The sequence below is a fragment of the Mercenaria mercenaria genome, chromosome 3 (genome assembly GCF_021730395.1).
Source record: "Mercenaria mercenaria strain notata chromosome 3, MADL_Memer_1, whole genome shotgun sequence".
Classification (NCBI taxonomy): domain Eukaryota; kingdom Metazoa; phylum Mollusca; class Bivalvia; order Venerida; family Veneridae; genus Mercenaria; species Mercenaria mercenaria.
The window spans coordinates 63877700-63890792 of NC_069363.1; the positions used below are offsets into that span (position 1 = coordinate 63877700).

The following is a 13093-nucleotide window of genomic DNA, read 5'->3' on the forward strand; positions in this document are numbered from 1 at the left end:
TTTTTTAAAACTTCTAATGACTTAATAGATCGATTTTCACCAAACTTTGGCTATAGCATCCTTGAATGGACCTCTTTCAAGTGTATTCAGATGGTTCAGGTTTTACCTCCTTTTAGGGGCTGCATGAACTAAAATTAAATAACTTTAAACAGCTTCTCATTAACCACCAAATGGATCTTCACCAAACTTGGTCTGTAACATTATTATGTCTTCCCCCCCCCTCCAACCCTACTGGGGGAGACATATGTTTTTGCCCTGTCCGTCAGTCAGTCCGAGCTTACATTTGCATACTTTGGCAGCTATAGGAACATTAGGTAACTGTACTTTTTATTTGATGTCATTCATTCCATAAGCTTTTATGTGGTTATTTTTCTTTTACATGGCTAAAAGAACAATAGAGAGAACAAAAGAGTAGGCACATAAATACCCATTATGTAGGAACGGACATCCGTCTATCACACTTCATTTCCGATCAATAACTAGTGAACCATTTGACCAAGAACCTTCAAACTTCATAGGGTGGTAGGGCTTATGGAGTAGACGACCCCTATTGTTTTTGGGGTCACTCCACTAAAGGTCATGGTCATGGGGGCCTGAAGATGGAAAACCATTTCTGATCAATGAGTTGAGAACCACTTTACCCAGAATGTTGAAACTTTGTAGGATGGTTGGACATGCAGAGTAGATGACCCCTATTGTTTTTGGGGTCACTCTATCAAAGGTCAAGGTCACAGGGGTCAGAATCCGTCACTCTTCATTTCCGATCAATAACTGGAGAACCATTTGACGTAGAACCTTCAAACTTCATAAGGTGATAGGGCATATAGAGTAAACGGCCCCTATTGTTTTTGGGATCATTCCATCAAAGGTCAAGATCACGGGTCTGAACATGGAAAACCGTTTCCAGTTAATAACTTGAGAACCACTGGACCCAGAATATTGAAACTTCATAGGATGATTGGACATGCAGAGTAGATGACCCCTATTGATTTTGGGATCACTAGATCAAAGGTCACAGGGTCCAGAACATGGAAAACTGTTTTCAATCTATAACTTAAGAACCACTTGACCCACAATGAAACTTCATAGGATGATTGGACATGCTGAGTAGATGATCCCTATTGCATTTCAGTCACTAAGCCAACTGTCAGTGTCTCTGATTTTAGCTCCTGTCCCCGATGACTTCTTGCCTATTACTACGCTTTTGGGGAGACCTGGGCTTTTCTACAAAAACATCTTGTAGTTAAATATACTTTCGTCAGATTTGTTCACATAGTTTGCTTGACCCCTTTTAGGGCCACCAAAGCTGAAAATAGGAACACCTTTTGAACAAGTTCTCATAAACTACTTGATGGATTGTCACTAAATTTAATCAACAGCATCCTTACCTGGATCTTTCTCATACTGTTCAAATAGTTCTTCTGTCAGCCAGAAATAAGGTTATAAAAAAGCTTTAAATGGCTTCTAACGGATCTACCTTAAACTTATTCTGTAGCATCCTTGCAGGAGTCTATCTCGACTAAGCTACACGTGACCGCATTTTAGAGTTGTCCCAGGAAAATAGTATTGATTGAACACAATTTTCTTGCATGACGTCTTGTTTTACCCCTATTACATGCAAACTTTACTGATTTTTGATTCCTGTTATATCGAGATCGAATTACAATGCATGTATAGTTATAAAATGTTTGTGTTTCACAATGATATTATGACCAAGATAAACTACAGTGATTTCCACATAATAAAGTGAACATAAAAGACTGACTAACAATCTTAAAATATTACTTACCCAAACAAAAAAAAGCCTGGATTTGCAGAGATATGCAGTAACTGTTGAAAAGGTTTTTCTGTTAAAATTATTCAAATATTACGGTAATTTGTTAAATAATGTATATAGCAATCATTCAACATTTTTATGATCATTTGGATGCAGTTTTATACAAATCATTTGATAAATCCTGCAGCTAACAGAAATTCCATCTTAAATTTTGTGAAATATGGATATAGACAAAGAGAAACATATAATTATTAACTAGTTTCAATATAAGAAAGTAATATTCAGGTCATTAGAATCAGCATTTCAAAAACTATTGTGTTATGCATTTGATAAATCTTTGAATTCTAACATACAATGAAATCTCTATAAAGATCGAATCACAATGTTAACATGCATTTATTTATACTGAATTGTAAGTACATGTATTAAGAAAATACCTTTAGTTGTAAATCATAGAAATTAAATGAAATAACAACCACCATTTTCTCTTCAGTAAATCCGTATGTCCAACCCCTACAGTTATAACCTACAAAATGCACTAATTTCTGTCCCTCTATATTATACCTTAGATGAGATTACATAACATAACCATAGCAACTAGAAGATCTGCTGTTACGGTGCATTGGATGGATTAAAACCATATGTTTCCTGATAAAAGAGGAGAATGGCTCTGTAAAATTAATAACTCGCTACAAAATCGCGATCCATTTAATGGAACACGTTCCGTTAGCGATCCATTGCAACCAACCATCTCTTGATTGTTTCAATGGATCACTAATGGAACGCACTAACAAACACCAAAAAAGCGGTTTTGACAGTGTTTATAAGGTGTTTTTATAGTGTTTATTAGAAAAAAAATTTTGTTTGGGTATTTATTTGTTACAGTCTCATCAATGTAAATAACATATATTTACAAAACTTATAAATTAAGTTAAATGTACATCTACATTGCCACTAAATAAGGATTATGAGAGATTTGCCACAATAAAACAAAGTTGCTCTTGCTATAAAATACAAGATTAAAAGTCCTTCATAGAAATATATCTCACACTTTTTGGTAAGACCTTACAGCCTTTGTAAACTCATTAAGACAGTCGTGTTAATAATTGTGAAGAAAGAAGCTACTCTATACAAAAATGGCACATGTGTTGTTGCTTCAGATGATCCTTTACTTGGAAGCAGTTTGAAGAATATCGACAATGCTCACTCTCTGTTTCTGTCTCGTAATGAAGTCCTGAAATGCAGAAACGGAAAGCCATATTTTCTTTAGCTGTCCATATTTTTGCACAAAGCTGCGTCTTAACTAAGAATGTCAATCGCGTGGTGCCATAAGTAATGAATGACATAACTGTACAACTTCATGTTAGTACAATGCTGAGAATACAAAGGAAAGGAAACTCATCTTTTATAATCGCAGGTTTTAACTAAGCAATCTTTTTGAAACTGTCTGTTTTGAAGGACTGGATCTAGATATTTTCATAACACTTAAACTGACTTTTAAAGCAACTCGTCCACACATTTTAGGCTAAAAGTTTTTTTCTCTTAGAAATCCACGGAACAACGTCCAGTGGTACACTATTATTGACATATGGTTTCTGAAAAATATCCTAACACATTACCAAAAATACAAATGTGTTGTGCAAAAGGGAGTATAGCGTTGCAACGACTTTAAAATAATGGAGAAAATCAACATGTTCACGGTTTTCTACCAATAATTAACACTTATGTTCACTCACTTAAATATTTTTCAATGTCATATACATTAGGCGGAAATGTACATGACGAAAAATTTCACCTAAACTGTGGGCGAGTAGCTTTAAATGTTAATAACACAATCTAAAACCAGCAAGTTCTTTAAAATTTTATTTTAACGCAGTAATCTATATGGAAAAAAATCAGGATCATTTTTGTAAGAAAGATGTTATAAAGACTAAATTATACATGTATACATTTATACCTGTAGTTCTTTTCTTTGGCTCTCTGAAAGGCTGAAGCCAAGCGGGCCGTCTGCAAGAACCTGTATCCAGAATCGAAGGACGATATCTTCCCGTGAACTTCCGCATGTTAGTTCGTCGTCAGACATCCCAGAAAACCGACTATTGACGCAAGCAAACATCACTGACAACATCCTACAATGAAACAGACCCGTTTTCATTTCTAATTGTCAAGTATTTTAGTGTGAAAAATGCAATGGAGCATTTAATTTGTCGTTTATCATTGTAACATGCGCGGAAAAAAAAAACGGATGTACAAACGCAAACACGTGCAAAAAGTAGTACTACACCAAAGGAGTTAAGTTCTGATATATTTTTATATCTTAATAATGTCAAATATATGATGCATAGCGGCTGTTGTCGCCCCTCCTCCACCCTTTTCCAGCCTAAAGGTTGCATGCTATGTTTTAGGAGCTGGCTGGCATGATGGCTAAAGTGACCCATCCTCCACTTCCCTTTTTTAACAAGACATTCAGCTACATTACCATAATTTAATCATCAAAACATGCTAATCCTCTATTTCAGAAACAGAAATATATGTACTTTGGCGCAGTTGATAAAGACATATCTTCCGCCATGTTGTCCGGTGAAAGGATTTCCTGTGCACATTCATTTGCAACAACCGACAGGACGATGTCACAGTGGACATTGTAACTGTACCCGGCCTGTAAAACTTGAAACAAAATACGAAGTTACTTTAAACCTAAAGTAACCGTCGGCATGCTAAAATTCAGATTTATACCGACGGTGTTAGGATTTTTAAGCTTAAGTAACCCTCGGCATGCTAAAATTCAAATTTATACCGACGGTGTTACGTTAATCAGTGACTTTTAAGCTAAAGTAACCGGCGGCATGCTAAAATTCAAATTTATACCGACGGTGTTACCTTAATCAAGCACTTTTAAGCTTAAGTAACCGGCGGGATACTTAAATTCAAATTTATACCGACGGTGTTATCTTAATCAAGGACATGGTATTCTTGCCTGCATGTATGCGGCAGACCTCGTATTACCAATTTGCTACATTCAATATACGCGAATGTTTTGTTAAATGCCTGATTATTACTGTTTAGATAAAGTGATCGCCGCATTAAAGTTGCGTTATTCATCTATCCGGAGAGTTATTCACGATCCGAGTTTGTGAAACAGGAACTTACCCGTTTGTAAAAGACTGGACACGCGGTTTCCGTCACAGAAGAAAGACAACTTCTCAGCAAGCGCCGCAAAAAGTGCGGTACTTTGATGTGGACACAGTGCAATTATGTTGTTCAAACAACTGTAGTATGGTTCCAAGAACGACTGATTGCTGAAACAGTTAAGCACGGTACATGCATTGTGTTCTGACGATTACCTATTGGTCTTCCAGCAAAAACTTGCTTTTAAAGACAGCAAGCAAACACTAAAGCCTGGAGTCGTTCTGTAAACTCAAATGAAAATAAATCAGAATATGTGTAATGAAAAGAACTTTACACGATTAATTTTTAATCAATTACGAAGTTTCAACAAGAAAGATTGTTCGTACTTTTTTTAATTAAATGTTACAGGTAGGTGTCCAAAAAGGACAGAAAGAAGTGCTTAAACATTGACAATATCTTCCGTTTAAGGCTAGAATCACATGTTATATTTGTTTAAAATATGGTGTTTCGAAAAAATTGTTAGTTCAGCTGTAATAAGACTAAATACCTGCATTTTGAAGAAAAGTCTGCGAGTAATTCAGTCCCGGTCGTTATTCCGTCATCTTGGCCACTGAAAGATACTGCGAGCACACCACGGAAACTACAGCTCGTTATGTGCGAGTACATATCGCAGCTGAATCCCTCAAATGGTTCTCTTTGGGGCAAAGATACCGCAGATCGATGCAAATACAAGTATTGGCACTGAAAAGAAATCGATTCATTAAAAAGATCTTAAAAGGGACACCATACCCAACTTTTTTCTCCTTAGGCCTCTTATCAAGCCATTCGCAGCGGGGTGCGAGAACAGCCGCCGCAGAGACTTTCTGATACCAGACAGATCCGTGATTTACATTGAAATATAGAAGGATTAAATTTTGTTTCGACCATTCTTATTTTCTGCTTTGATATTTAAATTTATCACTGTTCCTACCATAAAATTCATTTTCTTATCTTTCCACTGGTGTTTTTTATGAATGTAAAACTATTTCTTCTTGCTTCCGATTTCATTTGAAATCAACCATAGTATTTTCCTATATAACCTATATAAAGTGCAAGCAAAACACGTTTTTCGCTAACTTTAAAGGACATTTAATACTATTTCTCCTCTGAAACAAATTTTATCACTGTTATGACGTGAAAGTATAACAAACAAAGAAAATGATGATACAGAAGTATTCGAAGTAATTCAATAACATCTTGCTTCCATTTGCATTTAAAAACGGCTAAAATTGCATTTTAGCCACTCTGTCCAAAATGTCCGAGTTATGTTCTGTTAACTGATAAGATTCTCTGTCTTGCTTGAAGTATCCCGCAGTAGAAGCAAAGATGCTAGAATCATTATCGCAGGAATACCATGTTACAGCTTATGTTTTTCGACCGATTGGTTACAAATAAAAAAAAAATATTGCCTTTTACGCATTTTGCGTTAGTAGTATATGTAAAAAAAAATCTAGTGTCAAATATTACTGTGTATTGCGGTCAATGTCACAGCAACGTGCCATTGTTACGGTCAAAAATGTAAATTGTCGCAACCACATGTCAATGTCATTGAAATATTCGGTCTGTAGCAGATTGTTACATGTGAAATGTCAAAAATCACGGTTTATAGTTTTGTAAATTCAACAGATAAGATATGATATAATGATAGATACATTTAGCACTAAGAGTGTATGTAAAATATACTACTGATCAAAGAAGTATAAAATACATTTTTATAGCTCTTTGTACTGACACATACATTCGAGTACTTAATTTTAATTATCATATTTACGAAGCTTATAGTCGAACAAATAGTTGTCAAAACTATTCTAAGTCTAAATATGAATGGACTGACATGATATATCTTTTAACTTGATATCTTAATTTAAAATGGATTTTAATATTACAGTAATATTGATTTCAAAATACAACAGTATATAGCAGGTTTGCTGTTTTGCTTAGTATAAACATGTATAAGCGTGTAATGTGTTTCTTATTAATAGCAAAGTAGCTGTCAGCATGATCATACCATAAAACTTCTGTAAACACAGCAGGTATCCGCGCCTGTATAAGGGTCAGTTATAAAAAGAGAATCTTCATTATGAAAAGAAATGAAAGAAAATGAACTAGATTTTTAAATAAATCATCATATTTCTATCCTAAAAATCTATCATTAAACGTTGATTTTTTTCGGAAATTATTGAATACTTTTGATTACAGAAACGCGAGTTTACATAACTGCATGCAGTGTGCGCTATCCGTACGGATTATACAACCAGATGTTCTGTTGCGCAACTAATTTTACTTAATTAACTAAGCAAATGCAAATGAGATGGCGGTCAGATAAACTTAAAATTTTAGTACTTATTATTTGACTGGTGTCTTAAATTGTTATTTCTTTCTGAACTGTTACATATTTTAAATACATACGTTTTTGATTGCTGCAAGTAAAAGTTTCCAAATTGTCAGAATGCCTTAGTCCATTTCATAGCCTGTACTCAAAAAAGAACTTTCATTTAATAATCAGGCATCTCCGCATCGAAAGAAAGCCTAGAAGCAAAATGTTATTGTAACACTAAATGTTACAAATAGAGTTTTAAAAGCTGTTGATAAATCAAAATTATCTTATCTGGATTAGGATATCTTTAATTTCAATTAAAATTTCAATCACATATCACTGCTGAAAATGATTTTTATGATTATAATCTATATGACTATATTTACATCATAGCTATGTTTTCATGAGGTTGGTTATTGATTCTGTTCATATTTGAGGTGATCATGAAAATATTTTATCCAATAAAATTCTTGCATTAATTATACGGACTCCCATTTCGTCCTTTCCTGTTCTTTTAAAGATGATAATGACAACACTGTTTTTGGTTGTCATTCTCGCATACCAGAGCTCTACCATGGTTCCCCGGTTCGTTTCGGGTACCATGTCGAACATCTGATGAATGGGAATGATTGGTGATAAGATACGTTATGTTACCTTACGGGTAGATAAGGGGAGAAACTCGCATATCTTATTTGTCTTATCAACGGTAAATACAGGGTATTGTCCCTTGATGAAAGAAGACTTTAGTTTGACATGCGCTAACAAGAAGTATGTTAACTGTTTCATAGCACGTATTATTTTCTTCCATGTACATCTACAGTTTTGCATTAAGTTATACATTTAACGTTGGATTTCATTTCATTTCTCTACGTATTTTAAGAGTGATTCTTTAAGTTTTAAGTATATTAGTGCATTCGTCAATAAGTACACAAAATTCAATGTCCTTGCAAACTCGCTATTCAAAAATCGCATTAATAGTTTTGAAACTATTTTACAAGCTGAATATCTGAATGGTACAGATCTTGTCGATTTTAATCTCTGTGTTTCTGACTAAATTCAAAGTATCTTTACACAACGTGAATTCTTAGAACATTTTTGCCGAAACAGACATAAAATTTTGCGTCGGTAACTTGAAAGTACTTGATTAAAAGTGGTAAAACTTCTATGTCTTTCGAAAAAAAGAATTAACATTATAACCCAACAATTCCAGTCAATACTAGTGCAATTATCCCGAAAAGAAAACATTTACTAACCTTTTAAAAACATGTTGCAGATCAAGCCAACTGGAATACTAGCGATAGTGCATTGCAATATCTGACTCGTTCTTTAGACTTGCCTTTTATGCTAGATTACATGTAAATACCCAATGCATCACAATTTGTAAATTTTGACTGATGTCTCACTGCTTTATTCGAGGTCAAACAATTTCGCGATTATGAGCCTCTTGTCAAATATAAAATATCAAATTCCCTTGTGAAACAACAGTAGATAGTCTTCGACGTCTATATTTGTTGATTCATAGGATTTAAAATTACCAAGACAACACATTCTTGACTAGTTTCGACCTTTATGTCTATGATTCATAGGAGAGATAACTCTTGAGGCTATTCAAATTCTGTATAATTATGCCCCTTTCTTCTTTAAATGTACGTCTATCAAACGTGGAATCCTGCAATAACTTTTAAAGTCCTTTCTTCATGAAACTCGATACATGGCTAGATGTCTGTCCATCAGTCAGTCACAAAATATAGATACTTTATCTTTCGGGGTACAAGAGATTACTTCATGAAGCCTGGCTTGTGGTAGGGTATTTGGAGAATATGCAGGTTCTTCAATTATAACCTTTACCCTGCTATATTTCTAAGATGGACTGGTCTATCATTCAGTTTGGGCAGTACCATCTATTATTCAAAGGGGTGTTCACTGAAAATTTACTGACTGAATAACGAAGACGACGATTGTGCAGGCTGATCTTGGTCTGCACTGGTCGCAAATCACTTGCCGCCAGCAGGTTAAAGGTTAAGTTTCAGCATAATGTGGTTCCTATGGCAGCAAATATGACGACTTCCACTTCCGGTAAGGCATTTTTATTGAAATCTTGTTTCATCCATCTTCCGTCCAGGCATCAGTTCTCCTTGACGATTAACCATTTAAAAAAAGTAAATTTCATAATAACTAAACAACTGACAGTGGCTGTCTATTACCTTGGAACAAAAAAAACTAAAACAAAAAAAAACAACAAACGTGTTTTAACTTTTTAATGGATTGTTTAGTAATAACTGCGTGATGAAATGTGCTGTTATAATATTATATCTTTACATACATTCAGAATTAAAAAATTCAATTCCCATAAATGGACGTAGGCCTATCAGTGTCCTTTTGGCCATAATTGCTGATGTTGAGCGGTGGATGCTGATTTTTTTTGTTGTAATAATTCCAGTTTTCGGGTTTATTTAAACATTTTACTTTGGTTTTATATAACTCCTAGTTTACATCAATTTGTGGTATTAAACTTGTATTATTACGATCCTTGTTTAATTTTCACACACACGTGACGAAAGCTAGTTTTAAGAAGGACAAGATTATATACGTTCAATAGTCTCATCAAAATATTCTATACAGAAACATAGAAGTTAAAGCTTGTTATCATTAAGGTAAAGTATCATCATGTACATAACGTTTTAGGAAATTTCATCTGCTAAAATCTTCTAAGTTTTGTATCTTTTTTTATCTATTACATTTAGAAAGTATATATAAGTGTCTTTTAAATCTCAATACAGATCAAATTAGATGTGTGTCCATATAAGGACACTGGTGCATACACTCCTGTCACTTTATGCATATTTTTTACTAAGTCAATGGTCATTAATCTTGATGTGTGAATCCCAATCAGGTGTAAAACTTCATATATTGAATAACAATCGTTTCAAGAGGTTTAATGACTCTATGTCGAATACTTTTTGAGATATGCTAGACACAGATGTGGACGGACGGACACACACAATTTTTTTTTTGGACTTAACGTGGCACCGACACATGATAGGTCATATGGCGACTTTCCAGCTTTAGCCCGCCCGCTTAGCTCAGTAGGTAGAGCGTCGGTCTACGGATCGCGGGGTCGTGAGTTCGATCCTCGGGCGGGGCGTATGTTCTCCGTGACTATTTGATAAACGACATTGTGTCTGAAATCATTAGTCCTCCACCTCTGATTCATGTGGGGACGTTGGCAGTTACTTGCGGAGAACAGGTTTGTACTGGTACAGAATCCAGGAACACTGGTTAGGTTAACTGCCCGCCGTTACATGACTGAAATACTGTTGAAAAACGGCGTTAAACCCGAAACAAACAAACAAAAAACTTTCCAGCTTTAATGGTGGAGGAAGACCCCAGGTGCCCCTCCGTGCATTATTTCATCACGAGCGGGCACCTGGGTAGAACCACCGGCCTTCCGTAAGCCAGCTGGATGGCTTCCTCACACGAAGAATTCAACGCCCAGAGTGAGGTTCGAACCCACATCGATGAGGGGCAAATGATTTGAAGTCTGCGACCTTAACCACTCGGCCACGGAGGCCCCACACATTTTTTTAAGGGAGCATAAAGACTGATTAGAGTTCAGGACTACAAAAGGCCATTAAACTGATAAAAGGGAATAAACTATTTTACCCATAATCAATTTTTGATCAAGGCTTTAATACAGCTAGAGGTGAGGACACCAACACCCCACCCCACCTCCCACACACACACACGCGCATGCACGCAAACCTGTACTCGTAATGTTCGCATTCCCATTCATATAGGAACTATGTCAAAATTTTAGACAGATGTCCTCTTAAATCATTCCTAATATACATATGCGGTGACCAATGGTTGTGCTCCCTTAATAATACATAAAGTCATAAAATTAAAACAAATGGTTGTTTAATAAATCTGTGACAACACTTTCCCAAACAGTACTGGTGTTTAGAATGCAGTATAAGTCGAGTGTAGAGGACCACTAATGGCTGTAAGATTTTGGTCAAACACTGATTATGGACAAGACATTTTGTTTGCTTTTTGAACTTGTAAGTTTAAAAAACGATTCCAAAGATATACAGGACATTATCCTTTAAAAGATTTTATCAAATGAAATTTTGTAAAGCCTTATAGTTATATGCAATCTTAAAACTTAGTTAGCTGATAACTGTCAGCTTTTATGTTACTTCAACTCATAGCTGGTTCAGTCTGCCTATCTGAAAGAATATTAAAGCATGGGTAGTGCAAACATACTGGCACTCCCATTTAAAATACAAGCTTCCAACAAAAACACTATGAATTTTAGATATATGTACAGTTAAATGCATAAATTTTCACAAACTGTAAAAATATACAGAATGAGAGTATGGGATATAGTATTGATATTGAACTGCCACGTTGGGTCTGCCACGGTGCTCGACTATTCATGGTATAGGTGTGTACATTTCTTTACATGTAGTTTAAACTAGCCTAAAATCCACTGTTTAACCTGTTCTATGAATCACTGGAGTTTCAAAGATGGCTTAAACAATTTTTGCAGAGCAGGAACCCAGGAACATTTGTGTGTAATTATTTTAAGATCAAACCAATGGTTTGAGAGGAAAAGATTGTTTAAAGATTTCAATACAGCTATATTGACAAAAGTAGTGACCATGTTTTAAGTAAACATGGTTTGAAGGGATTTGGTAAAACGTCCATACAACCATACACAGAAAAATTGCCCCACACCCTGACTTGAACAGGTTTGGTAGCAGCTCACCACTGAAGTTCTTACATACTTTCTATGAGACCTTGTAACCTAATATTGAACCTGAAGATGACCCAATTTCAAACAAAACATAGATTACATATTCATTCTGATCTGGTTTCTTATAAGAAACTATAGAACAGATAAAAAATATGACCCATAGAGTGTTAACAATGTTTTTCTATTTGATCAGGTGACATAGTTTTAGACAACTGATGACTTAATTTGGGGCTTGTCCTTACTTTCACACACATTCTGACAAGATTCCATAAGACTAAATATAAAATATGGCCTCTATATGTCTGTTTGTTTTGGGTTTAATGCCGTTTTTCAACAGTATTTCAGTTATGTAACTGCTGTCAGTTAACCTTACCATTGTTCCTGGATTCTGTACCAGTACAAACCTGTTCTCTGAAAGTAGATCTAACTGCCAACTTCCCCATATGAATCAGAGGTGGAGGACGAGTGCTTTCAGATACAATGTCTTTTATAAAATTGTCATGTACATGTATAACATATACCCGGTAGCCTGCCCAGGGATCAAACTGCACGAACCAAAGATCCACGCTCTCCCTATTGACAGTCAGGGGTGTAACTGTTTCAAGTTATCGCAGTTTATAACCCATTTGAGTTATTGCTTATATTTTCACAACTTGTTTCAGTTATCATAAAATATTACAAAGCCCTCCTGTGCCAATTCCTCATTTTGAATGTGACTAATGCAATTATTTCCTGAATCCTTGAACTCTTATCTTTCCATTTATGCAGTAAAATTTTTTATGCAAGGCTGATAAAGTTTTACGCAAAAGGTTTAAAGCTATAAAACTCTTAGCATCCCATTATGCTTATCAGGGCATGATCAGACTAAAAGAGAATTTGATTAACCACAGATTGCTACTTACTTCACTGTATAGGTCACTTTGTGAGAACAGCAAAAAGACTTTTTTTGAATAACTTACCTGAGTTAACTTATATTTTATAACTAATACAGGTTATAAAATGCTTGAAAAAATAACTGAAACAGGTTACATAACTTAAAACAGTTACACCCCTGACTGATTGAGCTAAGCAG

At 35.1% G+C, this 13093-nt stretch overlaps 1 protein-coding gene across 1 annotated transcript; it reads right to left on the reverse strand.

Moving 5' to 3' along the window:
- Positions 1-2015: 2015 nt before the first annotated feature.
- Positions 2016-5614, reverse strand: LOC123523453 (uncharacterized). The gene is made up of 5 exons (XM_045301129.2): positions 5454-5614; positions 4928-5076; positions 4315-4444; positions 3735-3906; positions 2016-3011 (listed from the first exon to the last, which is right to left on the reverse strand). Exons 1-5 carry the CDS (start codon positions 5570-5572, stop codon positions 2946-2948), a joined length of 636 nt encoding a protein of 211 aa, XP_045157064.2. The 5' UTR covers positions 5573-5614; the 3' UTR covers positions 2016-2945.
- Positions 5615-13093: the final 7479 nt, after the last annotated feature.